The sequence below is a fragment of the Ambystoma mexicanum genome, chromosome 3p (assembly GCF_040938575.1).
Source record: "Ambystoma mexicanum isolate Mex_15411 chromosome 3p, UKY_AmexF1_1, whole genome shotgun sequence".
NCBI classification, from domain to species: domain Eukaryota; kingdom Metazoa; phylum Chordata; class Amphibia; order Caudata; family Ambystomatidae; genus Ambystoma; species Ambystoma mexicanum.
Genome location: NC_090925.1, coordinates 326,733,741 through 326,753,112, shown reverse-complemented (window position 1 = coordinate 326,753,112; position 19,372 = coordinate 326,733,741). Strand labels below are relative to the sequence as shown.

General features: G+C 44.7%; 1 protein-coding gene across 2 annotated transcripts in view; it reads left to right on the top strand.

The window, feature by feature from the left end:
• Nucleotides 1–19,372, top strand: part of LOC138580390 (3'-5' exoribonuclease HELZ2-like) — a 957,207-nt gene that overhangs the window by 394,814 nt on the left and 543,021 nt on the right. For both annotated transcript variants that reach the window (XM_069650902.1, XM_069650903.1), the window contains exon 9: nt 10,318–13,786. In XM_069650902.1, coding sequence (XP_069507003.1) covers nt 10,318–13,786 — 3,469 coding nt within the window. The remainder of the gene's footprint in view (nt 1–10,317; nt 13,787–19,372) is intronic.

Genomic DNA, 19,372 nt, shown 5'->3' with positions numbered 1-19,372 from the left:
ATTAGTGTTCTAATGCGGTAAGGACATATTTGACTATTCTATATGTTCTGTAAATAGGTTGAGATGTATGGCAATGCGTACAGAATCTCGGAGCCTTAGCAATACAAACCCCAGAAAAGGTAATAGTAGGATCAGATACATACTACTTCCAATTGAACCATCATGGTATTCTCATGGTACAAGGCTGTCTTTAGCAATGCTCATAAGGAACGCAATTGCGTGTGTGGAGGGCAATTGCATAGCCAACAAAGAGCTCACATAATCCCGCAAAATTCCATGCTATAAAGACAAAGGATTTGGAAGATGGTGCCCAAGGTAGTTTTTTACATTCTTTTTAGTCTGAAAAATCTGTAGTACCCCATTGCACACCTGAAGTAAACCTCATTGACAAATGCTGGAGGACCTTCAATTTTCGCAAAAATGCCCCCATTTCATTATCTGTATTTAGATCAAATTCTGTTGAGCGCATTTGGCATATAGTTCTTGATTCCATTTGCCTGTGTTTCAATTCCTTGTTACCACCTCTTTTTCCCTCCATTTGATGAGTTGCCTGCCAATGCACGGCCAATGGGAATCTAGGGTCCTGGCTCCCAATTTTTGAGATATGTTCACGAACCCTGATTTGCAGTTTGTGGATGGTGCTCTCAATGTAGATTTTGTGACACACATTCAATCGCATAGATCACAAATTTGGATCTACAGTTAATACTTTCGAGGATATTCATTTTGGACCCCCTGCAATCTGTGAATTCTTGTCGCTTGTGTGGGCATATTTACACAACGTGAATGTCCCGCACTTAAAAAATCCCTTCCTTAAAGGATGTAGCCAGTTCATCCCATGTCCTTGGTCTGGACTTGGCAAAAACAAGGGACTCAATCGTTTCTTGAGTGTGGTTGCCTTTGTGAATGTGATCCGTGGTTTCTAATCCAAATGGTTTTGTTAAATGTTTATCCAAGTTTAAAAGATACCAGTGCTTGTTAAGAATCGTACTGCTATCTTTGCAGTATTTCGTGATCAACCTTGTCTTATGTTGCATATCAGGGTCCCTTCTTGTCTTCTGTACCAATGTGTTCTTTCTTTGCATACTTTTAACTTTCCTATGAGCTTTATCTATAAACTGTGCTGAGTAACCTCACATTCTTTGTCAAATACAACTGCATCCTCGCAATTACGTCATGCTCTGATCTCTCCTATGGGTATATTGTTGATGACTGTTGGTGGCAGCTGGTTGCATAGAGTGTTTTCACTGCTGTCTTGGAATGTTAGAGGTTTTTCCTCCATTTCATCTGACATCCTTCTGTGCTCTCATCCTCAAGCATATTCTCGCATTATGTTACAGGAGACTTGGATGGTTGGTATGCCGTTGTTCGATGGTTGTTATTTTCACTGAGCCAGCGATCCAAGGTGCTAGAGGGCGACTAAGGGGTACTTGTTAATTGCCATTAAGATAAACTGTAACCTAAAGATCACTGGTCAATGGAAAGTTTCAAGGGGAATTTTGGTGGTGGCAATAGAAGAAAACCTTGTGTCCTTATGTAGGGAGATATTACTTGTTAATCTATATCATAACCCTGTTGCTAATTTGGAGCATATGATTGGTCTTGTAAATGAAACCTTGGAATACTGGTTTACTTGCTTTCCTGGAGGGGACATTATAATCGCTGGAGATCTTAACTCTGATTGCCACTTCACTAGTGATTGTGTTATTGAATACCTTATGTTTATGTTTGTTTATTGAGTTTATTTAGCGCTTTAATCCAAAGCGTTTTACAGTATAACAACAGGTACAATAATGAAAGAAGCATATTTACAAACATGAAACAAACCATTGATAGAGTATGCAGAACAATTTACATAAAAGGATGGGGGGGAGGGGAGAGGGGTAGGTAAGGAAGGTTTCAATGTCTTATTTAAGGTCAGCGAGAGGGGAGGGAGGGAAGGTAAGGGAAGGGGGGGGAGCCCCCTGATGACCTCCTACACCCCCTGGTGGTTTCAATGTCAGATTTGAGGTCAGCGGGAGGAGGGGAAAGGAGGGAGAGGAAGGCGGGGCCGGGGGATTGGGGTTGAGAGATAGGGAAGGAGAGTCGGGGGAGTGGAGAAGAAGGGATTTCAGAGAGGAGCGGAAGGAAGAGTAGGTAGGGGAGGAGCAGATAGAAAGAGGTAGGGAGTTCCAGTGAGGGGCCAAGAGTTGGAAGGAGCGGAAGCGTGAGGAGGCACATGGGGCTGGGGGAACAGTGAGTAGATGGAGATCAGCTGAGCGGAGAGGGCGGGAAGGAGAGTAAAATGAGAGGAGGGAAGAGAGATAGGGGGGCGAGATCATGGAGGGATTTGTAGACAAGACAGAGGAATTGAAATTTTAGTTGTGAGAGGACGGGAAGCCAGCCGAGTTGAGAGAGTGAGGTAGAAATAGAATCGTGAGGGCCAAGAAGACAAAGAGTATGGATAGAGGAGTGGTAGATGGATTTTAGGGGAGTCAGGTGAGAGAGAGGGAGTCCAAAAAGGAGAGAGGATCAGTAGAAGAGGCGGGAGAAAATAAGGGAGGACATTAAGAGTTTTGAAGCGTGGAAGGTGAGAGAGGAGCGGATCTTGCGGATGTTGAAGGGGTGGTGCCGACAGGCATGAGAGGTTAGAGAGATGTGGTTGGAGAAGGAGAGGGAGGAGTCAATGTGGAGGCCAAGATTGCAGGCATGGGTGGAGATGGGGAGATTGGAAGGGGGAAAGTGGATGAAAGGAGGGGGGGAGGAGAAGCAGTGTTAGGACGGAAGAAAAGCACTTCAGTCTTGTCAGTGTTGAGAGAAAGAAAATGGGAGGACATCCAGTTTTTTTATCGCCGTAAGGCTGGAAGAGAGAATGTGATGGAGGTCGGGAGTGAAAGAAGAGAAGGAGAGAAAGAGCTGGGTGTCATCAGCATAGAAATGGTGGGAGATGCCGAAGGAAGAGATGACGGGGCGAGAAGGGAGGTATAGAGAGAGAAAAGAAAAGGTCCAAGTACAGATCTCTGGGGAACGCCATAGTTCAAGGGGAAGTTGAAGGAGGAGCGGCCGCCCCAGGAGACAGTAAAGGATCGATTGGAGAGGTAAGAGGAGAGCCAGGAGAGGACAGAGCCGTTGAAGCCGAAAGAGGACAGAGTGCTAAGAAGTAAGGGGTGATCTACGGTATCATAAGCTGCAGAGAGGTCAAGGAGGATTTGAATTGAGGCTTGCTTAGCGTAGCGAGCAGTGAAGAGAGAATTAAGTACATAAGTGAGAGCAGTATCAGTGGAGTGTTTAGGGCGGAAACCAGACTGAGAGGTGGGGAGGAGGGAGTGAGAGGATACGAAAGCTGAGAGTTGAGAGTAGGCTAGGCGCTCAAGGAGCTTTGAGATGAAGGGGAGAAGGGCGATTGGTCTGAAGTTGGAAGCAAGAAGAGGGCTACATCTTGATTCTTGATTCTTGGAATGTAACTGATGAGTTGGGGGTAGGAGAGGAGAACCATCAAGCTGATCAGTATAAATGTGTGAATTGCTCTAAGAGGAAATCGGTTCATGGACAGAAGTGGCGTCATGCTATTGAGGGTTGGGGCCTGCTTATGTTAACTAAATCATACAATGGATATATTCAGGCTCCAACATGTAGGTGTGGAAATTCTGCATCAACCATTGACTATCTTTTTATCACCAATAACTTGTTTGATGTAGCTTCTGAGGTGGATATTTTATTCAACTCCTTTAGCGATCATGGTATGCTTTGTGTCTCCTTTGAGGGGAATTCTCCCTCATACGATAGTCACTAGTACACCACTCACCTTGTTGGAAATACTAGAGGTAACCGTATTAAGTGCATTATGACAATATTGTGAAAATGAATTTGTTCATCCTGGAAGACTGAGAATTTTTCTTATGAGACTAAATTGTACACGTATACTGTATCAACTTTGGACCCATATGTACAATCTGTGTTGGGGGCTTTTCCTTGAACTAAATGGAAACAGAAACATGTTAAGAAACATTGTTATAAGTATGATCCTTTGGTACAAAAATGAAGAAGGAATGTTGTGAAGAAAATGTGTATGCTCAAGTCTTCCTCTAAAAATATATCAGATACTTTGATAGGCATTAAGTCATCTCAACAGGGAGGATATGCTGTACATCGACTTCAAATTATTGATTTTTATTTAACAGCCTTGAGTCAAATCATTTGGTAAGATAAATGAATTCAATATCTAAAGAAACCTGGTGTGGCTATTTTTTGGAATGATATAAGACTAAGTATTCCTCGGGTGTTAATCTCCCTTTTCCTTCCAATATTGGCTGGTGTCTAACTGTGTCTGTAGAAGATATTGCACATGTGATTGTAAAGTCTAACCCACCTAGGGCTTGTGGTCCAAGAGCTTTGACGCTGTGTTTAAATAGAATTCCTTACTATGGTCTAAAATACTATGCATATTATTCAATGATATAATCAATTATATAATTGTCAATAGGAGGGTACCTATCTCATGGAGGTCAACGTATGTAATTCCTTTATTTAAGAAGGGGGATTAAAAGCGTTGCCAGTAATTATCTAGCCTATAGAAATAATAGACACAGACTCAAAAACATTTGCTACCGTGGTCCTGCAGTATTTGGAGGAGTAATAGTCTTAGTCCGTACCAACTAGGATTTAGAAAATTCATAGGAGCCGACTGTGGTGGTGTCTTGCTGAACAGCCTTCAACATATTGCTTAGAAGGAGAGTTCCTCCCGTGTTTATATTGCATCCTTGGACTTATGCATGGTGTTTGATAAAGTTGATTGCCCAACCCTGTGTAGGAAACTTGCCAAACTCGGACTACCCGATGTATTATTGAGTATGCTAATCTATTTACATAAATCTTCTTGGATTGTATCCAAGTGAGGTTGAATAACAAGGGTTTGTTATCTCGCCCTACACCCACGCAGAATGGTCTAAGGCAGGGTTGCATCTTGGCACCTTGCCTCTTTAACCGCTGTCTCGTATGTAGGAGACCCTCTTGCTGTGGCCTCATTTGTTCCTCCGAGTGTAGGGAGGGAGAAAATCAGATGGGCTGCTTATAAAGACGATTTCCTTCTTTTTGATCATACTCCCATTGGGCTCCAGTGACTATTTCTGGCATTTGAACACTATATGGACAATAATAACCTGTCCATTAATCCACATAAAACTGTAATTTTGCAGATGGGTAAACAGACAGGTGTTCAATATTTTCCCTGGTCAATTGGTAATACAAAATTGCTAAAGAAATCCTCTATGGTATACCATGTCTTTCCTATTATTACCAAACCTAAGAAGTGCTTTTACAAGAATTATGTGAGGGAGAAAACCTTGGTTCTGATTAGACAAATGAAAAAAATAGAGATGAAGTATGGGACATTTTCTGTTATTTTCCATTATTTCAACTCGGAAATGTTATATTGCTAAAGTTTTACATAGGCTGACCTATGGCTTGGATTTTGACTGAACTGTATATCTTGGAAGCTCTAATATGGAGATCAGTTTTTTATCACCTAGCAAAATGTGTCCCTATTAGCACTATTAGATCTGAATTAGGATTAAAATCTTTGCAGACCTGTGTTGTGTGGCGCAGACTGTCGCTTTTTAGGATTGATATTAACCCTGCAGGAAATCTTTACTCTGTAATGAGTAGGGAGGTGCGAGAAGGTTTCTTAGAGAAAGGATTTATTTTTGAGTTCATTAATGTATGTTTGTCTAGGTTGGCTGCATTGGATATTTAACTTTAAACTTTACTTCTGAATCCAATAAAAGCCAAGGAAATTATTATTCGTAATTATTGGGCTAACGCTATTGATGCCCTGATGAAATGTGGTCTTTATAAGCAGATTGTATCTCCACTGAAAGAAATAGGACAGGTTGAATTATATTTGCTGTTTTCCTAGTAAAAAGCTACACAATAATTGTATGCGTTTTAGAATGAATGTTTTACCTACAAATGAAATTTTATGTATTAGAAAAGTACAATTAGAGGGTAAGGCTGTGTTTCGATTTTGTAATCAAATAACAGAAAAAGAAACCCTGCCACATCTATTGTTGTACTGTAATGTTCTTAGGCCACAACGTACTGAATATGTTGGGAAATTTGTAAGTACCATTGGGCATTTGGAACTTTTTTGGTGGTCAATGTTACTTGGGAAATCCGTGTCTCTGAAGTTGGCAGTACTTCATCAAATGTCTGTAATCTGTTCTAGAGATATTTGTCAGTAGATTTTATTCAAATTATTTTTGTTGTTGTGATTTTTAACTTTGTAAAGGTTTATTTAAACCAACACAAATATATTAAATACAAATAAAGTCTTCAGTCAGGTCTCCGAACAAATTTGGTCGTCAAGTGGGTCTGTATCTCATCCAATGGGGTCCTTCCTGGCCAGCTTGAAGGTCTCCTTGTCTGCCTCTACTCTTAACACTTACTTGTAGTTTCATTGTACATGGGGGCCGTCTGCTCACTGTCTGGACAAATCTTTAACACTTTCTACACAAACTAAAAGTACTTCAATTTGTGTGTGTTGAATTGTAAAATTGTGTTGAAAACATGTTAACTTTGTGATTTGTGATTTTTTGAAACACTTTAAAAACATACAGCAAGCATATTAAAACCAGTAAAGTACTTGCTTGTAAATGTAGATATTTCATATTTTCTAGGGGTACATTTCTATGCTGTGCAATCTTTCCATCAACACATTTTCCATCTACACATTTTCCATCGAAAATGTTCTAACAAAAATATGTTCATCGAATGCATATTTGTGTGGGGTAAAGGGTTAATTTTGTTTGGGGTGGGCTTTTAAGGATTCAAAACCAGGGGTTAGGGGGGACCCCCTGAATAAAATAACAACAAATAAAAAAATGCATCAGATGAACATTTTTTCATTAGAAAAAATGTGATGGAAAAATGTGTAGATGGAACATTTTCGATGGAAAGACATGTAACCGGTTTCTAGGAGCATGCTTTGTGGAATGTCCTTGCTGAGGTTTGTCTAAGCTGTACTTTACAATTGTCCCCCCTCCTAAATATTCAGTTGGACTGCTGTCACGTTTAACATTGGGAAAATGTTTCCAAACCTTGGGGAAACAATACCTAATATAGGTCTCGGGCCCTCGGCATAGGACTAGATGGCCATCTGTGCTGTAAGAAACCTGAATGTGTCTCCCTGACTAGTCCCCGGGGGTCTGTCATTCAGGTGGCCAGGACACAGCCATTGCTATTGGATCCAGTTTCTGGGGATGGACTAGTGAGGGAGGATCACCTGGATGGTGGGTCCTTGGGGAGTGGACGTGGGACACTGATGGGTGAGACGGTGTATTCCCCTTCTTCCAACAACTGTACCCCAACATACCACGTAGGATACACAAACCTCAAACACCCCAACTCCGAGAATCCTCCTTTTTCTGTTGTTCCCCGATTTCACCATTCTGACGTTATCAACACTACTAGGACGAAGAGTATAATTTTCCATGACAAAATCCCTCCTGCCGACGCGAACACTTTTGCATAATATGAAGGACGGCGGACTAACACTCAAGCCAATTACCTGACATGTCCCAACACCAGGGTCAGGCAAAGTCATGCAATTGACCAGAGCCACACACACCTGATGGCCCTTTCCCTTCCCCTCATCAATAAAAGGTAGAGCACAAGATCACAAGACGAGCAAGGCAGACAGCATGTCCAGGGAGCTAACTCGGCACAGCAGTTCAAGAGGAGGAGAATGACGGCGCATACTGAAAGGGTGACAAGAAGAGAAGTGACCTTGCCCTTTCCGACCAAGCCCAGTGAAACCTCAGCAGAAGGAATTGTAAGACCGCGAACAATAGCCAGTGTGTGTTGCAGTAGATGTCAACGGTACACAAGACCCTCCTCTGCTGATAACCAAGCCGGAGAGAGAGGCTTGTCTCTGTGGTACCAACCTTGACTCCAACAAGAAAGAAAGCCAAGCGGTTCATCACAGCCGGTGAGTCAGGGGGAGAGTCAATAAGAAACCGAACTGTGTTGAACAAAAAGTACAAACGGCTAATTGAACTTTGAAAGCATCATTTGCAATTGATGAGAAAAGGGGGAAAACCAGCCACAGAGGAGTCTGGCACCACATGGGTGCGCACTCAGGAAACTCTGGACGATTACCCGATTGTTGAAACTACCATAACCAGAAGGCCTTGGGAAAGGCGAGGAGGGGGTCAAAGTGGTCATACAGGGGTCTTGTAAAATCCTCTGTACAGTCGAAAGTCTTTCACCGACAGATGATTGTGAAGCTAAGGGAAGTGAATCCCGCATCGTAAGAGTTGAATGAGAAAAGGTACGATTGACAGATTGGCAAACATGAACCCAAACGAGGGATGCCGATAAAGAGGGGACGAAGTCTAAAGTCATGAAATACAGTGCGTTGACAAGAGTGAACCCGACCGAGGCATGTCCACAGTGAACTGTACAAATGGACACTAAAATATTCAAAAGTCACCAGATAAGTTGCATTGAAAGGAATAGTGAACCCGATTGATGGAGGCGAACAGTCGAGTCAGATCTGAGCCCGAAAGAGGGGGATCCAAGGGTGAAAAGCCAAACACCCACCGACCCGCGAGTGTAACCAATCAAAAATAAAGAGAGCCTTTTTGAATGCATGATATGCCAGAAGGAACCCGACAAAGGAACTTTTATCTTGTGCTGGGAAAGCTTGTGCGTGTGCTGTGCTCCAAAGTCCACCTTGTCCCATGCTGAAAACATGGGGCAGAGAGACCTCAAGTCCCGCATCCTGATTTATCATTTGTGAGCACTAACTTCTTTCTTAACAACATTATCTCACACTTATTTTTGTATTTAGCGTAAGAATTGTCAATAGGTTTTTCTTAGTATAGGCCCTTTTATTTGACACAACGCCACTAGGACTGCCTTATTATTATTTGATGGTCGAAACTTGCTCCCACCTTAGATTTGGGTTTCGATTAAGCGTTTTTCCAACCTACCTTTGCAGTTTAATAAACAGCCTTGAACTGTAATCACTTGTGTCTGTCTTTAATGTTGCCACCGTGAGTTCCTTACACCGCCCTCTTCATCCCCTCCCAATCCGGGTGTGGCCAGATAACCATTCACTCCAAGCCCTTGTGATGGTAACTGCCCAAATGCACAACCTCTGAGCCAATGTCAACTCAACTTAAAGTAACATCCATTGGGACATACTTTATTCAAGCCTCCTACCCTAGACCCTGGCCTATTTTCGCTCAACCATTCCATTGCATGTATCAGCTCCCAAACTCCAGAGACACTTGCTCCAGTCATTTGGCATAAGCTGGAGTGTGCTCATGACGCCACCAGGAGATTTCTCCTCTCAGGCCCTTGGAAGAGTAGACTTGCTCACCAGGCCAGACTGCAAGGGTCTCAGGCCTGAATCTCTGCAACTACTTCCCTGCATTTCATCCCTGCTGATGTTCAGCTCTCTGCCCCTTCCTTCCCCCTGGATATCTGTAGTTTTCTACTCTGCCCTGCCCTCCATTAGGGTGCAGAGGGCCCTGGAAAAAAAACTCCAAACTACATTTATTCATAGGCAGGGATGGTGTTAAATTGGTTTGTAGTCGGCTAACCCCCTCATATGGAAACCTTTACATTTCAAGAATGTTGGTAGTAATGGGAATTTATTTTCTATTGTTAAAACCTGCTCTGAAAAAACATGTAATGCTGAATAGTAATTGTATTGTTAGATGGCTTATAAAATGTCTCAGACGTGTTTGTAGTTTTCTTAACACCCTCCCCCCCCATAGAGCTACTGAATAAATGTGGGTGAGGTAGCTGTATAATGTAGGGTGATTTGTGTCTGGCTTCATGAAAGGTCATCGCACAGAAGGAGGAAATAAATGACTGAGAATTTTATATTAGATTTGGTAGACATGGGAAATGAAGTTGGTGGGAGGAGCAGTCCTCTCTTATGCCTGAATGAACCCTTCTGATTTCTGAAGAACTTAGGCCCATGTTTTCATAGTTTGTACTTTATCTCTAACCTGCCTGGTACAATGATGCACCGTTTGACAAACGTACTACCAAAAGGGTGGTGGATTTGTAGAGTGCCTCCCAATGTCATTTGTGGACTTAAAAACAAAACAACCCTTCAAGCAGGGTTTAAAAAAAAAGTAAGGACACTGACACCTACTGACCTTCTTGGGATGCACTCTACAACAGGAAATGAATTGGCCCACATGGATCTCCAAGCTCTTACTGACTATCTTTGTTTCTCATGTCTATGCAGGTACAAGCTTAATTTACTTGTGTGTACATGTGCAAGGTTCACTTGTTAACAGTTTGTCTTTTTTCTTTACACAGGGAGGGAGTTCAGAGTCGTCATCATAAGCACTGTTCACACAAGAGAGAGCATTGTGAACTCATCGTCATCCTCACCCAATCTAGAGTTCTTCAATGAGGCTAGGGTGCTGAACACAGCCATGACTAGAGCACAGTCTCAGGTCATTGTTGTTGGAGATGCTGTGGCCCTGTGTTCTTTTGGCAAGTGCAGCAAGATTTGGAAGCACTACATCCAGGAATGTGTGGAGCATGACTGTGCATACCCAGAGAACTTCACAGTTGAGCAGATCAAGCAAGCCATTGCAGATCTTGCGGTCTGGAGAACTGGGCCCGATGAGGAAGATGATGATAGGAGCAGTGACACAGATTCGTGGACCTCTGACTTTGATGTGAACTCTGATGACCCTATCTTACAGGAACTATTGGACAGCAGCCGGGATGCTCGGGTGACTGTGACTCAGGAGGGATTCCTGAACGTGGAGACTGGTGAACAAAGGTCAAAAGTGGAGGATGGGTACTACACCAGTTTTCCGTCTTGTACTCTCAAGAACTATTTGCAAATGCAGCCCAAATTGTACAAAAGGTGTGAGCTTGTCAAGGAATTCTTTGATAAAGCGTATGCTCTCAGCTTGGATGAATCGCCGCCCCTACATATCACTATCCAGGGACGGGTTAATTGTGGTATGGCCTTCAGTGGAGATGAAGTGGTAGTGCAGATCCTATCAAACATGGCTGGTACCCTCACCCAGGATCTCTGTGGGAAAGTAATTGGTGTGCTTGAGAAAGCCCAAAGTCAGCAAATTTTTGTCTGCAACATGGATCCGCATGACCCTCGTGTGATGGTTCCCATCAACCAATCTGTCACCAAAATCTTTGCTCCAGGATTTAAGGATAAACCAAATGTTGTCCCCATCCGCACTTTCAAAAACCAATGCATACAAACTGTGCGCACAGAAAGGATCACAGAGGAGATCAAAAGGACCAGACTGTTTGTCGTCCAGATAATTTGCTGGCGAGAAGGCTTCTACTATCCACTGGGAATTGTAACAAATATTTTGCCATTAGCTGTGACAGCAGAGCAGGGTTTCAAAATCCTTGATATAGAGTACGAATTAGACAAAAGTACAAAATATCCACCAGCTGTGACCAAAGAAGTGACCAAAATGAAGTCTGGTAAATCCTGCCCATCAGTGGAATGCCTAAAGGACTGCCGCAGCTTCCTGACTTTCACCATCGACCCTGATGGTGCCCAAGATTTGGATGACGCAATCACTGTTCGAGACCTTGGCTGCCATTACGAGGTTGGTGTACACATTGCAGATGTGGCGAGTTTTGTCCCAAAGGATGGTGCGTTGGATGAACAGGCAAAGCAACGTGGTACCACTTACTATGCCCCTGGCAGGGATCCTTTGCATATGTTTCCACCTGAGCTCAGCCAGGACTTGCTCTGCCTCCTTCCCGAGAAGGATCGCCGGGTTATCTCCTTGTTTGTTGTGACTGAGAAGGACACTGACCTAGTGGTGAGGGGAACCTTTGCTTTCTCTCTCATTAACTCTGATCGGCAGCTTTCCTACGAAGAGGCAGAAAACCTCATCCAAGATAGTCGGCCAGGGCCACTTCGATTTGATACAGTGGAAGACTGCTTGAGTGTTCTGTATCATTTTTCCACAGTTCACAGGAAATGTCGGCTCCAGGATGACTGTTTTTATGACCAATTGGATGAGGAGTGTTCTCCTGGGAACAGGAGGGCACATCACATGATTGCTGAGCTGATGATCATGTTCAACAACTTTGTGGCAGAGTTCCTAACCAGCAACAATCAGACCAAGGATGTAATGCCCCTGCGGTGTCAAGGTGCCCCAAACCTGCAGCGTGCAATACAGTTGAAGAATAAGCATGAACACCTTATACCGCTCTCCATCCATCTGTCTCACCATCTGAACTATCATCCAACTGAGGAGGCTTCTGCCTCAAATGGGAAATTTGTTATGCTGACCCCTGTGTGGGAGGTTCTCCAGTCTGCTGCAAGAAGCGAGGATTTTAACAAAATGATTGATCTTCTTATGACTGATGATTTGCACCCAAATCTTGCCCATATTTGCTGGGAGTTCAGGAAGCTGTTGAGCAGGGCATCCTTCAATCGCTCCAATTCAACAGAGCAGTCAAAAGCTGGTCATTACTCACTTCAGCTTGATTGTTACACTTGGGCCTCGTCGCCTATCCGACGTTACATTGACATTGTGGTGCAACGGCACCTTCATAGTACACTTTGCAAAAAGCCGCCTGAGTATTTGCCAGAGGAAATTGACTTTCTTTGCCATGACTTTGGTAGGAAGAATAGGAAGGCAAAAGCTTACGAGAAGCGAGCATATTCTTTGCAGCTGGCAACTCAACTTCAGAGCCAGGTTCAGCAGAAACTGGCTTTTGTAATGACTGTGGAGTCCAATTGTTTTGGGATGATGTTTCCCCTCAACCATGACACTTTGCCCAATTGCATAAAGTTGAAATACAGTCGTCTGCAGCTGACTAAGCAACCGGCATTTAATCCAGTCAAAGGATGCACAGGGCTAGCGTGGAGACGCAGGACCTATTCTGTAGATCCCCAAAAGCAGTTGGGTTTCCGGTCTGCTTTGATTCATGACGATCTCACCTCCTTCAGTTTACCAGTCTGGGAAGAAGTTCTGAAAGCAGTCAGACATGAGAAGTTTGAAGATGTGGTACCGCTCCTCAACCATGGGTGCCAGCAGTTGACCGCTGTGGGAAAGGTGGAGAGGAGTCGCTGCTCACACTACATGGAGGTGTCGCTGGAATTGTATCCTGGGAGTATGGTGACTGTGCAGCTGACCTCCAGTGTCTTTCGTGGCTTCTTGACTCCCTCTGTTCAGCTGTGGACAGCAGCACCTGGGTTTAATGTCTGTGTGGAGCACTCTGAAAAACCTATTGAATGCTTTACGGAGTATGCCACCCTGTCTCCAAAACCTTCATATAGGGATCCCTTGGAGTATAGAAGAGTCTGGCAACCGCTGTGCGCCATGGAGTCAGCAACTAGTGCCGTGCAGGAAAACGCCAACCTTGTTCTGCATGACCTTTGCATTAACTGGACTCAGAAACAGCAGCCCCTTCTGGGTTCCTTTAGTCTATCCAAAGACTTGTTGCAAGAACGTTGCATTAAGGTGGACTTTGAACACTGCTACCTCTGCATTCGACTTGGAGACTTGCACTTGAGAAATCCTCAAAATCCATCTGCCAAAGAAAACCTCTGTCAAAAGCTTTCAGGGGAGAATGGAAAGCTGGAGGTGGACCCAGCTACTTATACATGGGTGGCCCATGGCTTAACTGACCCTTCTGAAGAAAAGCTTCTTTCTGAAAGCCCATTGCGGAAGGTGGACTTCCATCTCCACCAGGTCTCCATGACTACTGTTCCTTCGCAGGTGTTTGCAGACTCTTCCAGATTCACAGTGGAGATCATCCCACAACTGCTGCCTGATGTGTAAGCTGCTGCTTTGTGAAATGCAAGATATGTGAAATGGTGTTTTCTTTAATTTGCTGCTTGATGTTTGTTAAGATGGATTTCCAAAATTAACTGTGGGGTGGACTTTGGGAGGTGTAGTAAGTAAGGAGGAGGAGTCGGACAAAGGGATGCCATTCTACACAAAGCTTTTATTGAAATAATTAGAAAAAGACCTATCTTTCCTTATACTACCAGGGTTTGCCCTACCCAACAGAACTCTTACCAGGGTGCTTGTTGTCGGGGTGGTTTGCCCAAGGAAAAAGGTCTGTCCTGTCCAAAAAACAATCCTACTCGGACCCTACCACTAAGCAGAAAGGATTCTGCAAACCAAAAAGGTGCTCAAGAGAATGTCTTCCTTCTCCTGGCCCAGCCTCAGTGATGTATCTTCATATAGTCTCTTGTTATATTTATGATTAGCCCCTGGAATTCCTCAATGGGGCTACTTGGGTATTTCTGAAGTGTACAATGATTATTGGATTGAAATGTCCACAATCGTTCTTTCCTTAACTGTTGTTCATATATTCTCTCTTCTGGTTTCTTGATTCTGATTTGGTAAACTGTTCTTCCCAGTATTATGACAAGGGAGGCTATTCCTGTAGTTCTTTTGGGTTTTCTTAAGGTTTCCCCACTCACTGTGACGAGGGAGATCAATCCTGTAGATCTCTTGGCTTTTCTTATGATCTATCACAATTACTGCGTCGAGGGAGATTACTCCTGTGGCACTCTCTTATGCCTATTGTAACTCCCCTGGACTCCTCCCAGGTGTCCTGCCGATCCTGTTACCTTTGACTTTGCGGTTGCGCATGTTGAAGTTTTCCTTAAGTCTACCAACAGGTGAGACTCTATAAAAATATCCCTTGGTATACAGGCCCCAACTCTTAGTATACGTCTGTACTACCCAAAAGGTTTAGTAGAATAGTAGAGCAGCCATGCTTATCTTAGGTGGATGATGTGAACTGTAGGGAAGTACAATGAACTCAGTAAATACCAAGACCCAAATAAACGCTCACACACTTGTAGTTATAGTAAAAATAGACATTTATTTTCTAACACAAGGCAAAGTTGTATTCAGGTAAGTAATGTAAGGTAGGTATGGTATGGTATCAAAGTAAGACAGACATAAGTGATCACAGTTCAAGGGTGTTTATGAAACTGTAAAAATGGGTGAGATAAACAGCTAATCTAAACCTAAATCTAAGATGGGAGCAAGCTACGACCATCAAATAATAATAATGATACAGTCCTAGTGGAGCCTAGTCAAAAAGAAAGGGCCTATACTAAAAAACCTATTTCCAATCCTTACCGCTATGCTACAAAGTAGTGTGGGATAATGTTCACAAGAAAAGAAAGAAGTGTTCAAGAATTCATATGTCAGGTTGTTAGGCTCCCTTCCCCACGTTTTTAGCATGGGACAAGGCGGGACTCTTGAGCACAGCACACTCCTGGGCTTCTCCGGCACAAGGTTACAGTTCCTTTTCCTTAATATCAGGGCATTCTGTGCCCAAGTCTCTTGCATGGAAAGTTTCTGGCTTCAGAGGGCCTGATATGCCAAAAACAACAAAACAAAACGTTCCTTCACCCTTGGATCCCCCTCAGGGCTCTGATCCTTCTCTCAATGTTAGCCTCCCTCAGTTGGGCTCAGACCAATCACTCACTGTGGGCAACCCTCAGTCGGGTTCACACTTGTCGTCACAATGTTCAGGGGTGTATTACTGTTCAGCCTAATTCGCAGGCAGCCATCAGCCGGGTTCACATTTGCCAGAATAACAGTTCAATTAGCTTTAGCACAATGCAGGATTCATTTCCCTTCACTTTGTCCTGGTATCCCTCCGTCGGGTTCACATTGCCATTTTAGCATAGTTCAATAGAAAGTCACTCTAGACTCCTTAGGTTCTTCCCTAAGTCTGTGTCTTAGACCCCAGTCAGGCTTTCCCATAAGCCCCCAATCAGGCTTTCCCTATAGTCTCCAGTCAGGCTTCACACAATTCTATTACCACAAGGTTCTCGGATGTCTTACTGTTCACCCTAATTTGCAGGCATCCCTCTGTCGTGTTCACATTTTCCCCAGTAACACAGTTCACTTTGCTTCCACAACGTGTCAAAGGTGGTCATTACATGGTTGGCGGAGTCATTTTCTCACCGGCACCCGGCACTCCGCCATCCGTGTAATGAGGCCCTCTGTCTCTGGTGCCAATTTCACTCACAAAATTTCCAAGGGTCTCCTTCTGCCGAGCTCGGACCCCCTCTTAGGGTTCACAAAGGGCTTCCTCTTCCAGGCTCATACCCTTCTCCCAAAGGTTCTCTACAAAAGTCAACAAGGGGTTTCCCTCTGCCGGGCTAATACCCCTCGGCCAAGCTTCACAAAGGGCCTTCCTCTGCCAGGCTCAGACCCTCTTACAAAGCTCACAATCTTCTCACCAAAAAGGCCTCGCTGAGCCGGGCTCGAACCTCCTTTCAAAGTTTACAATCCACAAAAAGGGGTTTGGGACCCCTAGCCCGAGAATGCACTGTCAGGATTTTGCTACCACTTCTCAGCTCCCCAAAACAGAATTTTCTGGCATTGGGAACTGCAGGAGCTAAAAGGGGATAATGTTCTGAGGTCAGGGTCTCTTCTGCTGACCCTCAGAGACCTGGGTTCATCTGACTGGCCCAGGGAAGGATTCTTGCTGTGGGTACTATCAGGCAACCCCAGCTGCCTAATGAATTGCTTTCTGGAGGTACAGCTCCCTCTCCACAGTTCAGTCTCTCCTGGACTCACAGGGCCAGTGTCAGGGCAGTTTTCTCCTCCTCCAGGTCTCCCAGGTTCTCTGCCGCTCTTCTGGTCTTCCTCTGGCTTCGTGCATCTTCCAGCATCCCCAACTCGCTCAAAGTGTGCTCTCTTGCTCTGCCTTTTATACTTCCTGGGAGTAGTGATTGGATCCAGGTGTGAGTGGTTGGATGGGAATGCCTAACCCTGCCTGTTCTTGTTAGCGGGACAACATGGCGGTCGTCCATAGGAGTTTATGGCCCAGGGATTCCTATGGGTAATCTTTATTCCTCCTTGTTGCTTCCTCTTCTTCGCAGTATTTGAAGGACAGAGTGAATGAAGGGGATTCTGGGAAATGTGAGATGCAGATTTTGGGAGCTATTCGGGTGAATATTTAAAAAAGGTTTGTCAACAAAAGAACAGGCATTATGGGGTTTGTAGTGTTTGACTGAAGAGGAGGGCAGGTTATTGTCAGAAAGGGGGAGTACATATGTATCGTTGTGGATCAATGGGTGTTCTCCTGCCTTTTGTTAAAGGAAAGGACTGGGCTAGGATGGGACTGTGGTGGCAATATCGTATAAAGACTGAAGGGTTGTCAGGTAGGGGTGTATCGCAGAAAAGGGGATACTGCGTCTCACCTGAGGGCGTTCCTTCCACGGTCAACAAGCACCCCTTGCCCAGCTGATCCTCCCTCGCTTATCCGGCCACCAGGGTCAGGATCCAAGCGCGATGGCCCTCCCCTGGCCACCTCAACAAAGGATCCCCGGGGTCTACCAGTGAGAACACCCGCAGGTTTCTCATAGTAAGTACTATTTCAACTAATCAACACACTATAAAACATGAGCAATACTTTAGGTGAGTAAACCAATAGTAGGGAAATATACAGTTCATGAACACAGTTCAATGTAAGTAAAATCACTTGTTATAGTGTAGGAAAGCCCCCCTAGATGCTCACACCAGAAAAAATACAATCCACTAGGGAAAGAGGCCCAATGCAACTTTGCAAGGATAACAAAGTTTTATTTCCACAAAATAGAAATGCGCCAGAATAGGGCTCTGCTGTTTCCGAACCTTCTGCCAAAATCTGCATGAGCAGAACCTTATCAAGGTGCACAGCGTCATCAGTGACATCATTACACACAGTGAAACCCGTCACGGCTGGTTGGTGAAACCCTATACATGGACGGCCTGCTCCATAGGGGATGCCAGACCATTGATCCCAGCCTCTCCCGTCCATCTTCTCCCACGTGGGTGCTGTTGCATTAGTCATCTGTCTGAAGCTGGGTAACTCACAAATATTTTCCAACTAAACAACACATCTCTATCTATGTAACAGTGCACCTGGTACGAGTAGACAGGGGCCCGGGAGGACAAGCCGAGGGCCCCTAAATGACACACTTCACTCGCTCCCACAGGCAGGCACCACTCCAAGGTCTCCCACCCTCGTTCTCGGCTATAATTTCATCCCTTCCTGTATCTTGCAGCACAAATCACATGACCCAAGAGTGAAGACAAGGGGGCCCGGCTTTCTGATCTTTCTTGATCGATCGGGGGGTCTAACAGTTTAACGATTAGTGATCTGTGGTTAGCTGGTACCTTGGAATTCAGGGGTCTTAAGGATAGGACATTTGGGTACTATAACTCAGGATGGGGACTGGTGTGGGTTGGAGGCCCATATCTTCCTTCTTGTCGGATTGTATCACGGGGAGACATGCAGCCCTCCTCCCATGGCCTTGCACGGCACATTCTTCCCAGAGCACAGCGAATGGCAACTTTTTAGAACAATGAAGGGTTTCTGGATCTGTGTGGCACTGGCCTTTCTCATCAGTGCCCGGGATGCCACCTGGTTCTCCCTCATGTTCGCGGCCTAAGCCTTGGATGCTGGATGCTGCGCTAAGTTTTAGGCCTTGCATTTCAATATGGCTGCTAATATCTAAAATGGCGTTTGTTACCGCATTTGCACTGCATCTATTAAGCATGCAATAATGTGAACCTGTGGTGCCTTTAAGGGCACCCACCTTTCCCCTGGTCTCTTACATTGCTATCCACAGTCTTTGCTCCGAAGCGCTTAGGGGGGCGGGAAGATTGCGTTCCCTTCCCAAGATTTCCCCTCTGTTGTTAATTCTACATTAATTAACTCCCCAACAACCCCATGTGTACTTGCCCCCTGATAGCGTTCTTTCTCCAACCTCTCAGCCTCTAAGTAAGGTGGGCGATCCCTTTTTTGGAACACATGCTCTGCATGCATGATGTAAACTCTGGCCAGCTCGTACATACTCCTCAAGGGTACAAGTCGTGTATATACAGCCCCCATCTCCTGCTAAATCCACCCAGTGTTCTATATAACGCTCAGGGTCAGGTCGGGTGTGGTGACAGTGCCCGGAGGGTGCAAGTGTTGCTCTATGACTACCATGCGTGGTTGGTTTGAGTCATCTGTTTGGGCAGAAATGTCTTTTGTACCAGGAGGTGCATTTGAAACTCCAATTGAAACCATCATCATGGCACTGTTAGGTACTTCTTTGGCACAACATTGGAGTCCCAATTGGCAGGTGCAAAAAAGGACCAACATGAGGACGGGCACCAGCATCTTCACGATCACCCCCATCCAGGATGGTGCCCAGGCAAAAAAGTCCTCAAACCAGTCCTTGTTTTGTATTCCTGCTTCAGTTTGTATGTGCGAGCCGAGGGAGTGCACTGCTCCTATTATTTGTGTCAGGGTGCCGTTCTCTGCGTCATTTAGAGGTACGAATGTGCAGCAGGAATCGTCAATTTTCTGGCAAACCTCCCCTTCCATCGCCGTGATGGGTCCATATGATTTC